This window comes from Natator depressus, chromosome 4 (assembly GCF_965152275.1).
Source record: "Natator depressus isolate rNatDep1 chromosome 4, rNatDep2.hap1, whole genome shotgun sequence".
Classification (NCBI taxonomy): Eukaryota; Metazoa; Chordata; order Testudines; family Cheloniidae; genus Natator; species Natator depressus.
Genome location: NC_134237.1, coordinates 141,047,908 through 141,069,126, shown reverse-complemented (window position 1 = coordinate 141,069,126; position 21,219 = coordinate 141,047,908). Strand labels below are relative to the sequence as shown.

General features: G+C 44.1%; 1 protein-coding gene across 1 annotated transcript in view; it reads right to left on the bottom strand.

Moving 5' to 3' along the window:
• Positions 1-21,219, bottom strand: part of LOC141986946 (dedicator of cytokinesis protein 2-like) — a 334,430-nt gene that overhangs the window by 160,770 nt on the left and 152,441 nt on the right. The window contains exon 23 of the mRNA XM_074952036.1: positions 9,434-9,545. Coding sequence (XP_074808137.1) covers positions 9,434-9,545 — 112 coding nt within the window. The remainder of the gene's footprint in view (positions 1-9,433; positions 9,546-21,219) is intronic.

The following is a 21,219-nucleotide window of genomic DNA, read 5'->3' as shown; positions in this document are numbered from 1 at the left end:
ACACAGAATACAAAGTGTACAGAGCTCACTTGATATTATTGTTTTTGATTATAAATATTTGCACTTTAAAAATGATAAACAAAAGAAATAGTATTTTTCAATTCACCTCATACAAGTACTGTGGTGCAATCTCTTTACCGTGAAAGTGTAACTTACAAATGTAGATATTTTATTACATAACTGCATTCAAAAACAAAACAATGTAAAACTTTAGAGCCTACAAGTCCACTCAGTCCTACTTCTTTGTCAGCTAATCGCTAAGACAAACAAGTTTCTTTACATTTATGGGAGATAATGCTGTCTGCTTCTTATTTACCATGTCACCTGAAAGTGAGAACAGGCATTCGCGTGGCACTTTTGTAGCCGGCATTGCAAGGTATTTATGTGCCAGATATGCTAAACATTCATATGCCCCTTAATGCTTCGGCTACCATTCTACAGGACATGCTTCCATGCTGATGATGCTCGTTAAACAATAATGCCTTCGTTAAATTTGTGACTGAACTCCTTGGGGGAGAATTGTATGTCTCCTGTTTTGTTTTACCCGCATTCTGACATATATTTCATGTTATAGGAATCTCGGATTATGACCCAGAACATTTTCATTTTAAGAACACTTTCACAGCAGATTTGACAATACACAAAGAAGGTCCCAATGTGAGATTTCTAAAAATAGCTACAGCATTTGACCTAAGGTTTAAGAATCTGAAGTGCCGTCCAAAATCTGAGAGGGACAAGGTGTGGAGCATGCTTTCGGAAGTCTTAAAAGAGTAAAACTCCGATGGGGAAACTACAGAACCCGAACCACCAAAAAAGAAAATCAACCTTCTGGTGGCATCTGACTCGGATGATGAAAATGAACATGTGTTGGTCCGCTCTGCTTTGGATCATTATTGAGCAGAACCCGTCATCAGCATGGACGCATGTCCTCTGGAATGGTGGTTGAAGTATGAAGGCACATATGAATCTTTAGCGGATCTGGCATGTAAATATCTTGCGATGCTGGCTAAAACAGTGCCATGCAAACACCTGTTCTCACTTTCAGGTGACATTGTAAACAAGAAGCAGGCAGCATTATCTCCTGCAAATCGTAACCAAACTTATTTGTCTGAGCTACTGGCTGAAGTAGGACTGAGTGGACTTGTAGGTTTTACATTGTTTTATTTTTGAATGCAGTTATATTTTGTACATAATTCTACATTTGTAAGTTCAACTTTCATGATAAAGAGATTGCACTACAGTACTTGTATTAGGTGAATTGAAAAATACTATTTCTTTTGTTTTTTACAGTGCAAATATTTGTAATTAAAAATAAATATAAAGTGAACACTATGCACTTTGTATTCTGTGTTGTAATTGAATAATGTAGCTGAAGTCAACGTACTTAGATCTGCTTACCGCGGGGTCCACACTATGCTATGTCAACGGGAGACACTCTCCCGTTGACTCCCCTTGTGCTTCTCATTCAGGTGGAGTACAGGAGTCGACAGGAGAATGATCTGCAGTCGATTTAGTGGGTCGTCACTAGACCCACTAAATCAACCGCTGATGCATCGATCACTATGCGTCAATCCCCAGTAAGTGCCGACAAACCTTAAGAAACTAAAACTGAAGGGAAAGAAAAATGAAACTTTTTTTTTTTAAAATAACTGGCTAAGTAATCAAACTATCTAAGAGCTAATAAGCTAAAACTATGATGTAAAACATTTTCTCTTCTAGAGATTTTCGAAGAGGCAGCACGGCCACTGAGCTGCGTCTGCAGCCGAGGCCGTAGAGAAGGAACGGAGGAGTTCTGGTCATGCGCGCGCTACACGAGACACCAACAACACCGCGAGACAGCTGCTGCGCGCGCACACCCCGACCGAGCACTGCTACCTAAAATCTCTGATCTCTGGCGCAGGGACACACCGACACCTAAAGTGGAGCACCCACATGGACACTACTCGAAGAAGAATCTTAAATTTCATGAAACAAGGAACAACTGCATCATCCCTCAAATTATTTATTTTTATTAGACTGGTTTATATAGCACTGTTTAACTGCTGCATGAAAACCAACACAAACCCACTATATGGTCAAGCAACAACAACAACAAACAATTCTCAAAGACCTCCAGAAGTGGAAAAGGCCAAATGCAAACAAGAGCAGGTTTTGCATTTGTTATCTCCGTACACTTTGGAATCTGCTCTCCCCTTGGTTTGGAGAAAGTGAATAAGGAAGTGTTATTTACTCCTTCCCATAACAAAAGAACCTTGGTCAACCAATGAAATTAACAGGGAGTAGGTTTAAAACAAAGATAAGGAAGTATTTCTTCAGACAACACACAGACAATCTGTGGAACTTGTTGCCAGGGGATATTGAGAAGGCCGAAAGTATAATTGGGTTAAAAAAAGAATTTAGATAGGTTCATGGAGGATAGGTTCATCAATGGCTATTAGCCAAGATGGTTAGGGATGCAACCCCATACTCCAGATGTCCCAAACATCTGACTGCTAGAAGCTGGGACTGAACGACAGGGGATGGATCACTCAATAATTGCCTTTTCTGTTCATTCCCTCTGAAGCTTCTTGCACTGGCTACTGTCAGAAGACAGGATATTGGTTTAGATGGACCACTGATCTGACCAGTATGGTCATCCTTTTGTTCTTATGGGTTTTTTTTACCATTCTTGTATCAGTGGAGAACAGATCCCTTTGCTGCTGTGCAGCTTCCCAGAGAGCTCTGGGGTTTTCTTTTGTGACATACCTGCAGCTTACTAGATAAAGCCTTTACCCTCACTCAAACAAATACTTGTCTGATCCTTACTTAAGGAAACCATTTCTTGGTGCTGACTTCTTGTGACAAACTATGACCATAAATATCTGTGTGAATGGCATATTTTGATCAGTATCCCAACAAGTGATTTATGTGCTTGACTGGCCTGGTCTACACTTATAAAGTTTTACTGGCATAATTATGTTGGTAAGGGGAGTGATTTTGGGGTCTGTGTACACTACACAGCTTTTAGAAACACGGCCGTGTCGCTAAAAGTCAGGCAGTGTAAATGCTGTTTGTCGGCACTTTTGCTGACAAAATATTTGCACCCCCTATGAGCGAGGTTCGCATTGTTGACAGGAGAGCGGCTTTTTAAAGCATCTGTGAATGACAAAAGTTTTGTCGTTCAGTTGGCAGCGTAGACAAAGCTTTTGATGACATAGCTATGCCAGTAAAATTCCTAGTGTAGACACTATTATACTGGTATAAAGTACTTCACCAGATTAGAATAAATGTAGCGGTCCATGGGTTTTGTTCAATATCTTCATTAATGATCATATTGAACAAAACTGGCCCCAGGACTGACCTGGAGGATGGTGTGGTTTGCACGCCAGATCTGGAGGATGGCGTGGATTGCACTCTCAGCAAGTTTGCAGATGACACTAAACTTGGAGGAGAGGTAGATACACTGGAGGGTAGGGATAGGATACAGAGGGACCTAGACAAATTAGAGGATTGGGCCAAAAGAAATCTGATGAGGTTCAACAAGGACAAGTGCAGAGTCCTGCATTTAGGACGGAAAAATTCCATGCACTGCTACAGACTAGGGACCGAATGGCTAGGCAGCAGTTCTGCAGAAAAGGACCTAGGGGCTACAGTGGACGAGAAGCTGGATGAGTCAACAGTGTGCCCTTGTTGCCAAGAAGGCCAATGGCATTTTGGGATGTATAAGTAGGGGCATTGCCAGCAGATCGAGGGATGTGATCGTTCCCCTCTATTCGACATTGGTGAGGCCTCATCTGGAGTACTGTGTCCAGTTTTGGGCGCACACTACAAGAAGGATGTGGAAAAATTGGAAAGAGTCCAGCGGAGGGCAACAAAAATGTTTAGGGGACTGGAACACATGACTTATGAGGAGAGGCTGAGGGAACTGGGATTGTTTAGTCTGCGGAAGAGAAGAATGAGGGGGTATTTGATAGCTGCTTTCAACTACCTGAAAGGGGGTTCCAAAGAGGATGGATCTAGACTGTTCTCAGTGGTAGCAGATGACAGAACGAGGAGTAATGGTCTCAAGTTAGAGTCGGGGAGGTTTAGGTTGGATATTAGGAAAAACTTTTTCACTAGGAGGGTGGTAAAGCACTGGAATGCGTTATCTAGGAATGTGGTGGAATCTCCTTCCTTTGAGGTTTTTAAGGTCAGGCTTGACAAAGCCCGGGTTAACAATCTCAAATGCTGCCAAGGGGCGACCTGTGCATACCGATAGTGTGGGGCGCAGAGTGAGGGCAGACGGCTTCAGCAGCGTTACTGAGTACAAGCCAAGCAGCAAATCGGGGGTGGGGGTGGGGGAAGAGATCCTGCATGCCCCCCCAAATGTCCCCCACAAGAGATCTAATGAGATAAGAATTTATGTCTGCTCTCTGTCCACTGGGTGCAGGAGATTATCCACCACTAAAACTGTTTCCATCCCAAGTCCTGGCCTAAACCAGACTTTGGCAGATCTAGGATTCTGTCTTCAATTCATTGTGTCTATGGAAGGCAGAGTTGAGTTTTACCCTTGGATATGCAGTAGAGAGAGCTGTACCCGTTTTCCTCCCACTGGGAGTAAATTGCTCTGGGCTGACTGCCAAGAAGGTCCCTTGCCACACTTTGTCTCTTTCTCTCTTTTTTTGGAGAGAAGGCAGGGTGGGGAGTACTGCCCTGTGTCAACACTTCCTGCATAATATCAAAGCCAGAGCTGACTCAGACAAGAAATGGATTCTGTTTTCTTCTCTCTAATTAATCTTCACAAAGTGTAAATGAGTTGGTTTCATTTTTTCTTTTCAGCTCCCTTCATCAGATAATGTTCCGCCCTATGCTGTTAATTACATGGGGAGTTGGGAGAACGCTGACACCCACTGCCGTTAAAAATAACGGATCAGCATTCAGCAATACAGGCTGGGAGCTATAATCCCTGCGGGGGTGCTCCCTGCTTGGACAGGGATGGAGCATGCTGGGACCTGCATTCTCTGCAGGGAGGCTCCTCCACTTGGAGTGGGACACAGCACTGCAGACGGGGATCTGCAGTTTCTGGCCTGCACTTTATCTGCCCTTGCTTTATTGTCACTATCATTACTTATTATTGGTATTACTGTAGCTCCCCAAAGCCCCAGTCATGGCCCAGGGTCCCACTGGGCTAGGCCCTGTGCAAACACAGACCAAAAATGTAGCCCCTGCCCCAAAGACCTTACATATCTAAGTATAAGACAAGAGATAACAGACCACAGACAAGCAGGGCTGGAAGGGACCTCAAAGTCATCATGTCCAGCCCACAGCGCTGTGGCAGGGCCAAGTAAACTCAGACAATCCCTGACAGAGGTTTGTCCAACCTGTTTTCTAAAAACTCCAGTGATGGGGATTCCACAACCTACCTTGAACGCCCATTGCAGAACTTAACTATCCTTATAGTTAGAAAGCTTTTCCTTACATCTAACCTAAATCTCCCTCGCTGCAGAGTAAGCCCATTGCTTCTTGCCCTGCCTTCGGTGGACAAGGAGAACAACTGATCCCTGTCCTCTCTATAACAGCCCTTAACAGACTGTGATCAGGTTCCCCTCAGTCGTCTTTTCTCCAAACTAAATATGCCCAGTTTTTTTAACCTTTTCTCACAGGTCAGGTTTTCTAAACCTTTTATCATTTGTGTTAGAATCATAGAATCACAGAAGATCAGGGTTGGAAGACACCTCAGGAGGTTCTAGTCCAACCCCCAGCTCAAAGCAGGACCAACCCCAACTAAATCATCCCAGCCAGGGCTTTGTCAAGCCAGGCCTTAACAACCTCTAAGGATGGAGATTCCACCACCTCCCTAGGTAACGCATTCCAGTGCTTCACCACCCTCCTAGTGAAATAGTGTTTCCTAATATCCAACCTAAACCTCCCCCACTGCAACTTGAGACCATTACTCCTCATTCTGTCATCTGCCACCACTGAGAACAGCTGAGGTACATCCTCTTTGGAACCCCTCTTCAGGTAGTTGAAGGCTGCTATCAAATCCCCCCTCATTCTTCTCTTCTGCAGACTAAATAACCCCAGTTCCCTCAGCCTCTCCTTCTAAGTCATGTGCCTCAGCCCCCTAATCCTTTTCGTTGCCCTTCACTGGACTTGCTCCAATTTGTCCACATCCTTTCTGTAGGGCCGGACACAAAACTGAATGCAGTATTCCAGATGTGGCCTCACTAGTGCCGAATAGAGGGGAATAATCACTTCCCTCGAGACTTCTTGGCAACAAGGGCACACTGTTGACTCATATCCAGCTTTTCGTCCACTGTAATCCCCAGGTCCTTTTCTGCAGAACTGCCGCTGTTGCTCTCCTCTGGACTCTCTTCAATTTGTCCACATCTTTCCTAGAGTGTGGCACCCAGAGCTGGACAGAGTACTGCAGCTGAGGCCTCACCAGTGCCGAGTATAGCGGGACAATTACTTCCTGTGTCCTACACACAACACTCCTGTAAATATACCCTGAATGATACTAGCCTTTTTCACACCTGCATCACATTGCTGACTCATATCCATGATCCGTTATAACCCCTAGATCCTTTTCAGCAGTATGGCCACCTCGCCAGTTATTTCCAGTCACTTCCCATTTTGTAGTTGTGCAACTGATTTTTCCTTCCTACTGGTAGTACTTTGCACTTATCTTTACTGAATTTCATCTTGTTGAATTTAGACCAATTCTCCAATTTGTCATAGTCATTTTAAATTAAAATCCTGTCCTCCAAAGTGTTTGCAACCCCTCCCATCTTGGTGTCATCCGCAAATTTTAGAAGCATACTCTCTACTCCTTTATCCAAGTCATTAATGAAAATATTGAATAGTACCAGACCCAGGACTGACCCCTGCATGACCCCATGATATACGTCCTCCCAGTTTGATAGAAACCATTGATAACTTCTCTTTCAGTATAGTGTTTCAACCAGTTTTGCACCCATTTTATGGTAATTTCATCTAGACCGCATTTCTCTAGTTTACTTATGAGAATGGTACAGGGGACTGGGTCAGAAGCCTTACTAAAATCAAGATATATCACATCTAATACTTCCCCCCATCCACTAGGCCAGTAACCCTGTCAAAGAGGCACGCAGACTGACAGACGAGGGAGTACATAAGAACAGCCATACTGTATCAGACCAATGATCCATCCAGCCCATTATCCTGTCTTCCGACAGTGGCCAATGTCGGGTGCTTCAGAGGGAATGAACAGAACAGGTAATCATCAAGTGATCCATCCCCTGTCGCCCATTCCCAGCTTCTGGCAAACAGAGGCTAGGGACACCATCCCTGTCCATCCTGGCTAATACCCAGTCTTATTAATCTCTCCTCATATAGAAGTCGTTCCATACCCCTAATAATTTTTGTTGCCCTTTTCTGAAACTTTTCCAATTCCAATATATCTTTTTTTGAGATGGGGCGACCACATCTGCATGCAGTATTCAAGGTTTTGCGTGTACCATGGATTTATATAGAGGCAATATGATATTTTGTATCTTATTATCTATCCCTTTCCTAATGATTCCCAACATTCTGTTTGCTTATTTGACTGCCGCTGCACACTGAGTGGATGTTTTCCAGGGGTGAAAGTAAGTTAGAGGACTTACCGGTACGCCGGAGTCCTGTGCAGGGGGCGTAGCCTCGACCGGAAGAGGCATGGCTTTAACAGGAAGAGGCAGGGCCTTAAATCCCCAGGCCCTTTAAATCTTGATTTAAATCTTGATTTAAAGGGCCAGGGCTCCAGCTACGGTAGTGGCAGCTGGGAGCCCCGGGCCCTTTAAATCACCCCCAAGCTACCAGCTGCAGAGGTGGCTGGGAACCCCGGGGCTCGGAGGCAATTTAAAGAGCCCAGGGCTCTAGCTGCCGCTACCGCAGCGGATCCCCGGGCCCTTTAAATCACTGAGGATCCCTGGGGGCTCCTGGCTGCCACCACTACCCTGGGGCTCTGGGCTCTGGCAGAGCTTTAAAGGGCCTGGGGCTCCACTGTGGTAGCAGCTGCTAGAGCCCCGAGCCCTTTAAATCCCCCCTGAGCCCTGGTGCCTGAGCCCTGTGCTAGTGGCGGCCAGGCTCCGTCGGGGATTTAAAGGGCCGGGGCGGTAGCAGTGGCTGGAGCTCCGGGACCCTTTAAATCCCTGCCAGAGCCCTGCCACCGCTACCCCAGGGCTCGCGCAGCAGGGCTCAAGCGGAGATTTAAAGGGCTTGGGGCAGCCGCTATTGCCCCGGCCCTTTAAATCCACTCCGGAGCCCCCGCCGTCGCTACCCTAGGGCTTTGGTAACAGGGCTCAGGTGGGGATTTAAAGGGCTTGGGGCTCCGGCAGCCACTACTGCCCCAGCCCTTTAAATCCCTGCCAGAGCCCCGCTGCAGCTACCCCAGGGCTTTGGCAGCAGGGCTCAGGTGGAGATTTAAAGGGCTGGGGCGGTAGCCGGGGCTGGAGCTCCGGGGCCCTTTAAATTCCCGCCGCAGCCCCGCCACCGCTACCCCAGGGCTTTAAAATGCCGTCTGGGAAAGCCGGTCCCAGTACAGCGCACCGGCTCTTACTGGTACGCTGTACCGGGGCGTACCAGCTTACTTTTACCTCTGATGTTTTCAGAGAACTATCCACAATGACTCCAAGATCTCTTTCCTGACTTGTAACAGCTAATTTAGATCCCATCACTTGTCTCATTGTACAAGGAAACAATGAGATAAAGTTGGTCAGCATGATAGGCTGTAGTCTCAGCACACCAGCAGCCAAACCATTGTCAAGTTTTTTGTAGGTATCACGGCAAAGAAGAATGTTAAGGAAGGATTTCAAGAAGGATAATAAGGTAGCTTTGAAGATGTTTATGGAGAGCTTCTCCCAATCATGAGGGGAAGCACAAGAGAGAGCACAAAGGGGCTTGTTTGAAAATGTAACAGCTGGATGATGGAGGCTGGCACCACTGGCCAATCCAAAGTGGGAGTCAACACCTCAATAGTACATGAGAGATAACAGGTATGGTGGGGATAGGCTAGGAAGGGTCTTGAAATTTAAGACCAGAAGCTTTCGTTTAGTGTGACAGAGAAGGGGTAGCCAATGGAGGCGCTGTGTAACTCCCTCCCTCTCTACTAGACATGGCACTGTGCCGACAGGGAAGGATTCCGATGCAGTAATACTTAATGGCACCAATTCTGCTCGATGCAGGTCCCCTCACTCCATCTAACCATGTGTAACAGTGTGGCAAATTCTAGCACCCTGCAGAAACGCACAGGAATTGCTAGACTGGATTTGCTCAGTGGCCAGTCTAATTCTGTATGATGTCTGACAGAGGGCAGCAACAGATGCTTCAGAGAATGAGGCACACACATGAGTGCACACACACACAAACACACTCCCATATACCTGCCCTCTCCAGAACCGTGCTGGGGTTTCAGCTGTAGGGACAAAAAGGGCCAGGTCTCCCCTGCCCTCCTCACCTGGGACAGCAGGGTTGTACCCTCCAGGGTGGATTTCATCAGCTGATTGACAGTCAGGAAGAATTGCTGCAATGATGCCTGGAATTCTGCTTTTTCTTTCCCTTCATAGAGTCTGAGGCAAAACAAACAGAATAAATATCAGGCCCCTCTTCCTCCCTTGTTCACTGAAGTGACCTTTTTAGTTGATGACATAAGAAAGGATATATCCAAGGAGGCAATAATTCTTCCTACATGGCCTATTCAGACTTCATAAGAACATAGGAATGGCCATACTGGACAGACCAATGGTCCATCTAACCCTTGACAAGGTCCCTCACCAAAGGCTCTTACGCAAAGTTAGCTGCCATGGGATAAGAAGAAAGGTCCTATCATGGATTGGTAACTGGTTAAAAGATAGGAAACAAAGGGTAGGTATAAATGGTCAGTTTTCAGAATGGAGAGAGGTAAATAGTGGTGTCCCCGAGGGGTCTGTTCTGGGACCAGTCCCATTCAACATATTTATCAATGATCTGGAAAAAGGGGTAAACAGTGAGGTGGCAAAATTTGCAGATGATACAAAATTACTAAAGATAGTTAAGACCCAGGCAGACTGCAAAGAGCTACAAAAGGATCTCTCAAAACTGGTTTCAGAGTAGCAGCCATGCTAGTCTGTATCCGCAAAAAGAAAAGGAGTACTTGTGGCACCTTAGAGACTAACAAATTTATTTGAGCATAAGCTTTCATGGGCTACAGCCCACTTCATCGGACGCATAGAATGGAACACATAGTAAGAAGATATATATATATATACAGAGAAGGTGGAAGTTGCCGTACAAACTGTAAGAGGCTAATGAATTAAAATGAGCTGTTATCAGCAGGAGAAAAAAACTTTTGTAGTGATAATCAAGATGGCCCATTTAGACAGTTGACAAGAAGATGTGAGGATACTTAACATGGGGAAATAGATTCAATATGTGTAGGTTTCAGAGTAACAGCTGTGTTAGTCTGTATTCGCAAAAAGAAAAGGAGTACTTGTGGCACCTTAGAGACTAACCAATTTATTTGAGCATAAGCTTTCGTGAGCTACAGCTCACTTCATCGGATGCATACTGTGCATATGTGTAATGACCCAGCCCCTCCCAGTCTCCATTCAAAGCCAAGTTAATGGTATCTAGTTTGCATATTAATTCAAGCTCAACAGTTTCTCGTTGGAGTCTGTTTTTGAAGCTTTTCTGTTGCAAAATTGCCACCCTTAAGTCTTTTACTGAGTGATCAGAGAGGTTGAAGTGTTTTTGAATGTTATGATTCCCGATGTCAGATTTGTGTCCATTTATTCTTTTGAGTAGAGACTGTCCGGTTTGGCCAACGTACATGGCAGAGGGGCATTGCTGGCACAGGATGGCATATATCACATTGGTAGATGTGCAGGTGAACGAGTCCCTGATGGTGTGGCTGATGTGATTAGGTCCTATGATGGTGTCACTTGAATAAATATGTGGACAGAGTTGACATCGGGCTTTGTTTCAAGGATAGGTTCCTGGGTTAGTGTTTTTGTTGTGTGGTGTGTGGTTGCTGGAGAGTATTTGCTTGAGGCTGGGGGGCTGTCTGTAAGAATGCTTGAAAGAGATCTTGGAGTCATTGTGGATAGTTCTCTGAAAACATTCACTCAATGTGAAGTGGCAGTCAAAAAAGCAAACAGAATGCTGGGAATAATTAAAAAAGGAATAGATAATAGGACAGAAAATATCATGTTGCCTCTATATAGATCCATAGTACGCCCACATCTTGAATACTGTGTGCAGATGTGGTCGCCCCATCTCAAAAAAGATATATTGGAATTGGAAAAGGTTCAGAAAAGGACAACAAAAATTATTAGGGGTATGGAATGGCTTCTATATGAGGAGAAATTAATAAGAATGGGACTTTTCAGCTTGGAAAAGAGACGGCTAAGGGGAGATATGATTGAGGTCTATAAAATCATGACTGCTGTAGAGAAAGTAGATAAGGAAGTGTTGTTTACTACTTCTCATAACACAAGAACTAGGGGTCACCAAATGAAATTAATAGGCAGAATGTTTAAAACACACAAAAGGAAGTATTTCTTCACACAACCCACAGTCAACCTGTGGAACTCCTTGCCAGAGGATGTTGTAAAGGCCAAGGGTATAACAGGGGTCAAAAAAGAACTAGATAAGTTCATGGAGGATAGGTCCATCAATAGCTATTAGCCAGGATGGGCAGGAATGGCGTCCATAGCCTCTGTCTGCCAGAAGCTAGGAATGGGCGACAGGGGATGGATCACCTGGTGATGCCCTGTTCTGTTCATTCTCTCTGGGGCACCTGGCACTGGCCACTGTCGGAAGACAGGATACTGGGCTAGATGGACCTTTGGTCTGACCCAGTAGGGCCATTCTTATGTTCTTAGTATCCTGTCTTCTGACAGTGGCTGGTGCCAGATGCTTCAGAGGGAGTGAACAGAACAGGGCAATTTATCATCCAGTCCCAGCTTCTGGCAGTCAGAGGTTTAGGGACATCCAGTGCATGGGTTTGCATCTCAGACCCTCTTGGCTAATAGCCATTGATGTACCTGTCCTCCATTAACTTATTTAATTATTTTTTGAAACCAGTTACACTTTTAGCCTTTACAACACCCTCTGGTACAGTTCCACAGACTGACTGTGCATTGTGTGAAAAAGTACTTCATTATATTTGTTTTAAACCTGCTGCCTATTAATTTCACTAGGTGACTCCTGGTTTGTGTGTTATGTGAAGGGATAAATAATACGTCCCTAATCACTTTCTCCACAGGGTTTGTGATTTTATAGACCTTTATCAAACCCCCCACTCCCTCAGTCGTCTCTTTTCTAAGCTGAAAAGTTCCAGTCTTTTTCATTTCTCCTCCTACGGAAGCTGTTCCAGACCCCTCAGCATTTTTGTTGCCCCTCTCTGTACTTTTTCCAGTTCTAATGTATCTTTTTTGAGATGGGGCAACCAGAACTGCACGCAGTGCTCAAGGTGTGGGCATACCATGGATTTATATATTGGCATTATAATATTTTCTGTCTTACCATCTACCCCTTTTCTAATGGTTCCTACCATTGTTAGCTATTTGTGACTGCTGCTGCATATTGAGCAGATGTTTTCAGAGGACTATCCACAACGACTCCAAGACTGCTTTCCGGAGTATAACAGCTAACTTAGACCCCATCGTTTTGTATGTATAGTGGGGGTTATGTTTTCCAATGTGCATTACTTTGCACTTATCAACACTGAATTTCATCTGCCATTTTGTTGCCCAGTCACCCAGTTTTGTGAGATCCCTTTGTAACTATTTGCAGTGTGTTTTAGACTTAACTATCTTGAGTAATTTTGTATCCTCTCCAAACTTTGCCACCTCATTGTTTACCCCTTTTTCCAGATCATTTATGAATATGTTGAACAGCACTGCTTCCAGTACCGATCCCTTGGGGACCCTGCTGTTTACCTCTCTTCACCGTGAAAACTGACCATTTATTCCTACCCTTTGTTTCTTTTCTTTTAACCACTTACTGATCCATGAATGGACCTTCCCTCTTATCCCATGACAGTTTACTTTGCTTAAGATCCTTTTGTGAGGGACCTTGTCAAAGGCTTTCTGAAAGTCCAAGTATGCTATATACGCTGGATCACCCTTGCCCACGTTTATTGACCCTCTCAAAGAATTCAAACAGATTGGTGAGGCATGAGTTCCTTTTATAAAAGCTGTGTTGACTCTTCCCTAACATATCAGGTAAATCTATGTATTTGATCATTCTGTTCTTTACTACAGTTTCAACCAATTTGCCTGGTACTGAAGTTAGGCTCACCGGCCTGTAATTGCTAGGATCACCTCTGAAGCTCTTTTTTAAAATTGGCATCACATTAGCTATCCGCCAGACATCTGGTACAGAGGCCGATTTAAGCAATACATGGTAATTTAACTTAATACACAGTCAGAATTAGAATGAATTACAATCCTTCTTGAGCAGCTTCTAAATTAGAACAAAGTTTAAAATAACGCAAGGTAGCTCCCTCTCCCTGTTACTAAGAGAAGGGACAGGATACGAATAATATGAACTGTAGCCAAGCCAATGAGCAATTCTCTCACAGTCTCCTTGGAATTTCCTTTTGCTATTCTGTCCCTTTTATTCTTTTTTCCCATGAGCAATCACACTGTTGGGCTTCACTGGCACAAGAATGCATAGAAAGTCGCATATGTGAGTATTTGTGGAAAAACAATTTTACATTTGCACATGCCAGGAGTGCTTTCACACTCATCCAATGAGGCAGACGGCTCAATATTATGGGACTTGTCTGAGCACTCACAGCTATCCAACATACATAGTGAATACTTGCACAGGATGGTTTGTGAGCAATACGCAGAATAGGAAAACTGTCCCAGTTTACCTGAAAGTGTCCTTTCTCAAGTAATAAGATCTGTAATTCTGTTGTGATGAATATTTCAACTGGCTTGCATCTTGGGAGCAGAACCAGACCTATCAGTCATTGGCAGTTGGGGAATGCCCCACCCCCTGAAATTCACACTAGCTGAGACCATTTCCATTGCCAGGATAATTCAATTGTACTTTTCTAAATCAGAGATTGTTTTAACTATACTTTGAGCAGAGACAACAGTTTCTCCTGCTGCAGAGCATGTGGATAAATTTGCACTAATTAAATTGTAGCCATTGGTCTGAGTGAGCTCTCTGCTGCCATCTTTTGATGAACTAGGGGAAAGACCTCATGAGTAGACCTTATTTACATAGACACACCTGATCAATGAAGGTGATCAATTTTGGCTGGTTTGGGTTAAAATTCACGGAAGTCTTGCAGGCAGGGGTAATGAAATGTTGTCATCCATATGGTGTCTTGCTTACAACATGCCTGCTAATACATCCCGGAATGATGTTCGCTTTTTTTTGCAACAGTGTTACACTGTTGACCCATATTTAATTTGTGATCTACTCTAACCCCCAGATCCTTTTCGGCAGTACTCCTTCCTAGACAGTCATTTGCCATTTTGTATTTGTGCAATTGATTATCCCTTCCTAAATGGAGTACTTTGCATTTGTCCTTATTGAATTTCATCCTATTTATTTCAGACCATTTCTCCAGTTTGTCAAGATCATTTTGAATTCTAATCCTGTCCTTCAAAGCATTTCCAATCCTTCCCAGCTTGGTATCATCATCCACAAACTTTGTAAGTGCACTCTCTATGCCATTATCTAAATCACTGATGAAGATACTGAATAGAATTGGAGCAAGGACAGCTCCCTGCAGGACCCTACTCGATATGCCCTTTGAGCTTGATTATGAGCCATTAATAACTACCCTCTGAATATGGCTGTCCAACCAGTTGTACACCCACCTTATAGTAGGTTCGTCTAGGTTATATTTCTCTAATTTGCTTATGAGAAGGTTCATAAGGCTTTTGATACTATCTCACATAAAGTCAAGATGTATCCCGTCTACTGCTTCCCTCATTCACAAGGCTTGTAACCCTGTCAAAGAAGGACATTAGACTGGTTTGACATGATTGTTAAGGAAAAGTTAGCACATGTGACTCCATTTTGGTTTGGGGCCCACCATTGTTTAAATGCCAGCACATCATACACCAGGAGGAGTGATCCTTAGATACTGAATCCCTGTGAAAATCCTCCTCCTTGTCTCCAGCCTGCCTTGACTCCCAGTATCTGGTTTTTGTTAGTCTCTAACTCCCTGTCTCTTGGCCTTGATGTGAGGCCTCCCATCCTGATAATAAAAGTTACTGATGCATGGCTTTAGAACCATGCTGTGTAATTAACATACTGGTATAGCACGAGGAATGCACCAAGCAGGGATAGGTGGTAGATAAGACAAGGGTTTGTTTATTGGCTAAGGTTTCCGATGCACGAGGGCAACATGCTTTGCTAAAAAGTATATAACCTTTGTATAATCTGTATTCAGGGTCCCCTCCTGGCTAGCAGGGGGGCACCACGCTCGAGCGTAATAAACTTAGTGTCTTTTGGGAACTCTGCAGTTGTGGACTTTATTTCTGTGCCTCAGCCTAGATTCGAACTGTGCGTGACCTATCAGGTATAATTCGCAGCATTGGTGTGCGTGTCCTATCAGGTGTAATTCGTAGCACTTGCGTGCGTGTCCTATCAGGTGTAATTCGTAGCACTTGTGTGCGTGTCCTACAAGGTGTAATTCGTAACAGTTTTGGCGACCACGAAGGGACTCTAGGCTCACCCCAACAAGCGAGACTACACTCCTCCTCTCGGACAGCTCCAGCCGGCACAGGGTGAGTTCACCTTTGAGAACTCCGAGGAGGGGGGGGTCTGAGCCGTCGCTTAGGCGATAAGGTGGCACATTTTGTGTTCTTTTGGTAGCCCATTATGGGTTCTGGGCAGAGTGTAAGTAAGGGGACCCCTTTGGCTAAAATTCTCGAGAATTGGGGAAATATTTCTGGCACCCATGGGTTAGGTAGGAAAAAAGCTGTTATTTTATGTAAGGTTGAGTGGCCAGCACTAACAACTCAAACACCTTTTGACTGGCCACCGGATGGTTCCTTTGCTGGGGAAAATTAACAGCGCTTAGGAAGAGGCTGGAAAACAAAGCTCCAGCCCAGATGGATTATTGGTATGTATGGAACAACTGGGCTTATGTGCATGCGAAAGGACGTCCTCTTTCCTCCTCCTTTTCTTATTCATCTCAGGGGTCTCCAGCCCCGCTCTGTGCTGTGCCTGCTTCTGCCCCTCCTCCGGCTTACCCTCGACTTTCTGACTTATGCCCGTCACCTCCTTGCTTGCCAGCTAGCCGTGCTTTCTGTCCAGGTGACAAGCCTCATGGGGGGAGGACTCGGGTAGCCCTTGTAAGTAAAAATATTTAAGAAAAGAGACCAGGAGGGCTGGGGGCTGGTTAAGAAGCCCACTCTCCTTGTTAATTTGGTAGTGAAACAAAGCTGGTGCTCATGGAAGGAACAGTTCAGAGAAAAAAAAAAAAAACAGGATCGGGCCCAAGCGGGCAGGCAACAGATAGAGAGATTGGAAAACAGGTTGAAAACTTGAAGGTCATAGTGAAAAAAGAGGAGTAAAGAATTACAGGAATGGAAAACGTAAATCCCGGAATAATACTTGAAATGGTAAAATCTAAGTTAATTGGGTGTCGTTTTGGGAAATAAGCAAGTGATTTAAGAAAGGAAAGTAAGAAGTTAACTCTTTAGTTGCTGGAAAGAATTAAGCAGTTGAACTTTGTGAAATACTGGAAAGAAAAAAAAAATTCTTGGTTTCTTTGCAGCCATTTTGGAAAAAAATGGGCCCTTTTCCAAAGAAATGCAATTATACAGTGCTACTTAATTAATATCTTATTAGGCTCCAAGGGGCTACAATAGGCGATGTCTTCCTTTTCAGGTCGCTGTGTCTTTGACAGCAGGAGTTAAAAGTAAAAGGCAATCAAAAGTCTGGTAAAGTTTATTGTGCCCTTTTTAAAGTAAAAATCTTTAACCTGTGGATCCAAAAGCAAGCCGGAAAGCATTTGTTTTAATGTAAATTACCTAACTGATAAGGTAGAGGCCACTGAAACCTGGGCTGCCTATAAAACAAATACAAGAAAATCTGGGTAATTCCTCTGTTTTGCCTGCAATTAACAAGGGTATTTGTATAAAAAGGAAATATTTTAAGCAATGACTGACTGCCCAAAAGGGGTAGATCTGTGTTTTATTTTTGTCTTTCAGAAAATCAGAAAAAACTAATGCCAGCTGAAAAGCAATTCAACATCTCATGAATTTACTGGCACAATAGGAATTCTGTTCTGTGTTCTATGTCCTGTCTTGTGGTGTTTGTCTTGTGGCCAGAATTGCTGTGTTTAATTTTTCATAGGACAGTTTAGTTTAAAACTGTTAAATCAAAATGCAGATACTTGTTTTATTCAACTTGGAATACAAAGTGTTTGGATAATATCAAAAAATGTGATATACTAAAGTTTAATACATTTGCCTAAGTTAAAAAAAAAAAAGAAAAAAAATTTCATTGGCCAGATCTTTTAATTAAAAAAAATTGTTGTTAAAATTTGCACACCAACAGTCTTTGGAAGCAAGGACATGAAAGGTTAACCCACTCCCCATATTATACATGAGATCCTTCTGGCTACCTCACATTTCTAGCCAGAGGGCTGGGGAGGGAGGAAGGCTATTGGACACCAGAGGTTGTACCAAGTGGACTCCTCAAAAGTGGGTGTGCTTGTCCTGGCTTGTTGCTCCAAAGCTCTGTAAAAAAGTCATTTTCCTAAAAGGGTGTATGTGGCATACATTAAACAATAAGAACTAAAGTGCTGTATAATGAGCAATGTACATGTGTTCCTTTTTAAACAAAGGTGTATAAGTAGAAAGTGAAAGTTTCCTTTGCAGGTTAATAAAAGCCAAGAAGGGGAAAAGAAATAAAACGGAGGACAAGCTAATTCAACGCTGCAGCTGGCAGGCTCGGTCCAAAGATAAGACGCTGGCCTGCCCAAGGACACTACTCACAGCTAGGATTTGGCTAACAGCCAAGAAAGAGGGGGGCTTGAATGTGCCCAAGCAGCTGTGAGATCTGCAACACACTGCCAGACATTAATGAAATGTGTTAGGTCTCTGTATTTACAGGTAAAAGAAGTCCTGCTTCAAGAATCCTGAGCAAACCTGCCATTTGTTAAAACCAGGTGACTGGGTCTAAATAAAGGTCCATCAACAAAAGACTACTCTGGCCCCATGCTGGAAAGGCCCTTATTAAGTCCTGCTAACTAACAACACCGCTGTGAAGTGCCAAAGACTGACTTCCTGGACCCATGCTTCTTACTGCAAAAAGACCCCTCCACCTCGAGATGACTTCACTTCGACTTCTGATCAGCCTGTCCCTCCTTCTGGGTTTTTTTTTCTTTCCTCCTTTTAAACAGCAGAAAAAAAAACAAAACAAAAACAAGGTGAAGTGCTAGTAACCTCTCCCTTGTCCACTGACAAAGCTAACCTGCATTCAGTATTTGCTAAAGAAACCAAAGCACTACAGGGTGACGTGCTAGTAACCTCTCCCCTGTATAATGCAAAACCATGACTGTTCCAAGAAAAAAGAAAAAACACCTGCTCTGCTAAAACCACCAAAATCCAAGGATTCCTGACTGCAAGAGACACTGAGAATTGGCCTTAATGGCAAAAACGGAGCATTGTACATTGGCAGGGAGGAAGTTGCGGGATGTATTCTTGGGAATGTGAAGTGAAGTGGTGGGGTGGGTTTATTCCAGAGGCTGGAACCTGTGCTTGTAGGCAAGTATAAATACCAAAAACGCCTTACAGCCACAAACATTACTCCCACCATCTGCCACCACTCCTTTGCAGGTAAAGGTTCCTGGATCCATCATAGCTACGTTAAGTTGGCGCTGGGACCCCCACCTGACCCTGACAAGCCATTGGACGAGCCACTTCACGAATGAACACTACAACCAACCCATGGACTGAGCTTTCCAGCTACTGGGACCTTCACAGCCCACCAGGACTTTTTGTGTTCCTGTTTATTGGACTTACATTGGGGGTAGTGTTTTTTGTATGGTACAGGGGAGGATGTCGACATTGGTATGGTTTGCCTGGGGGGTCCTCTCCCTATTCCCAAGTCCAGTACAAGGATGGGAGGGCAATAGCTTCTTGAATTTAACCCGTGCTATCAAACAGGGTGTAAATCGAACGCAGTGTTGGATTGGTATTCATACCCCCACATATTTAGGTCAGGGGGTCCCATTGGTAGGGGTACCTATCCCCCTTAATCGAACACTCCAAGCTAAGCTATGGGCATACACTACATTTAACTGGAATGTTACAATCCAAATATGGTCTATTGATATGGTGGCTCAGGGTAATTATGCTTTATGTGTGTCACAATGTAAGGGCATAGAAAATACAGTTTTTGTAGGGAATTTTGTGGGGTGCAAGGACACCACCCAAATCAGCTCTGGTGCGGGAGGCCCCTCCACCTACTCCGGGGCCCCGTGGCCAGTCCCCGAGGGGTCTGGCTGGTATTGGTTATGCAATCACACAGCCTATAAGGTTCTCCCAGCAGGATGGCGTGGTACATGTACCTTAGGGGCTATAGTACCCGCCGTGACAGTACACCAGAACCTGACCCGGGGAGAGATCCGCAATCTAGTATGGAGGGACCGACGAAGTATTCTTTTAATCCCCCTTTCTCAACGGCCCAAAGGCTTTCACTCCTTTGTGCGTTGGTTTCTGCCATGGTTGGGAGTAAGCGAGCTGAAAAAAGCTATAGTTAATATTTCAGCTGCTTTGGAACTAATGGCAAATGCTACTGCAGATGCTCTATCTGCCCTTCAAATTGAAGTCACCCAACTATCCCAAACCACATTGCAAAACCGCCTAGCCCTGGATTATCTCCTTGCAAATCAGGGCGGGGTTTGTGCTCTGGTCAACTCAAGCTGTTGTGTATTTGTAAATCAGCACCATAGGGTGGAAACTGACATCCACATCCTCAAGCAACAGGCAGCCCTATTCCATCACGTCAGCCTCGACACTACCAGCGCCGGATTCCAGGGGGTCTGGGACTGGCTCACCTCATGGCTACCGGATGTGGGGACTTGGGAACGGCGTACTTTGTATTTACTTTTTTTGACTGTTATTCTTTTTGTGTTATTTTTTGTATGCCTACAATGCTGCAGTATGTGCTGTCGGCAGTTGCTAACCCTGCAGCGCGGTTACTCAGCCCCAATATAGCTTACTGACGTACAAAAAGAAAGGGAGGACTGTTAAGGAAAAGTTAGCACATGTGACTCCATTTTGGTTTGGGGCCCACCATTGTTTAAATGCCAGCACAGCATACACCAGGAGGAGTGATCCTTAGATACTGAATCCCTGTGAAAATCCTCCTCCTTGTCTCCAGCCTGCCTTGACTCCCAGTATCTGGTTTTTGTTAGTCTCTAACTCCCTGTCTCTTGGCCTTGATGTGAGGCCTCCCATCCTGATAATAAAAGTTACTGATGCATGGCTTTAGAACCATGCTGTGTAATTAACATACTGGTATAGCACGAGGAATGCACCAAGCAGGGATAGGTGGTAGATAAGACAAGGATTTGTTTATTGGCTAAGGTTTCCGATGCACGAGGGCAACATGCTTTGCTAAAAAGTATATAACCTTTGTATAATCTGTATTCAGGGTCCCCTCCTGGCTAGCAGGGGGGCACCACGCTCGAGCGTAATAAACTTAGTGTCTTTTGGGAACTCTGCAGTTGTGGACTTTATTTCTGTGCCTCAGCCTAGATTCGAACTGTGCGTGACCTATCAGGTATAATTCGCAGCATTGGTGTGCGTGTCCTACCAGGTGTAATTCGTAGCACTTGTGTGCGTGTCCTACCAGGTATAATTCACAGCAGTTGTGTGCGTGTCCTACAAGGTGTAATTCGTAACAGATTTGTTCTTGACAAATCCATGTTGATTGTTACTTAGCACCTTATTATCTTCTAGATGCTTACATATTGATTGTTTGAATATTTGTTCCATTATCTTTCTGGGTACTAAAGTTAAGATGATTTAATTATCAATTAGATAAATTATGAAAGACTGTAACTTAATTACAACCTAATTTCTTCAAATTATAGCCTGTACATAAGATTTCAATTAATTATAGCTATATGGAAAGTAAAGAGTCTGTGTTATTCTGTTGTTAAGATCATTGACACACCAGAAAGACTAACAGATGCTACATTTCTTAAAGAATCACGGTTTAATTAATTTTGACTCAATGTAATTAATGGCTTTATTTGTAAATTCTCTTAAA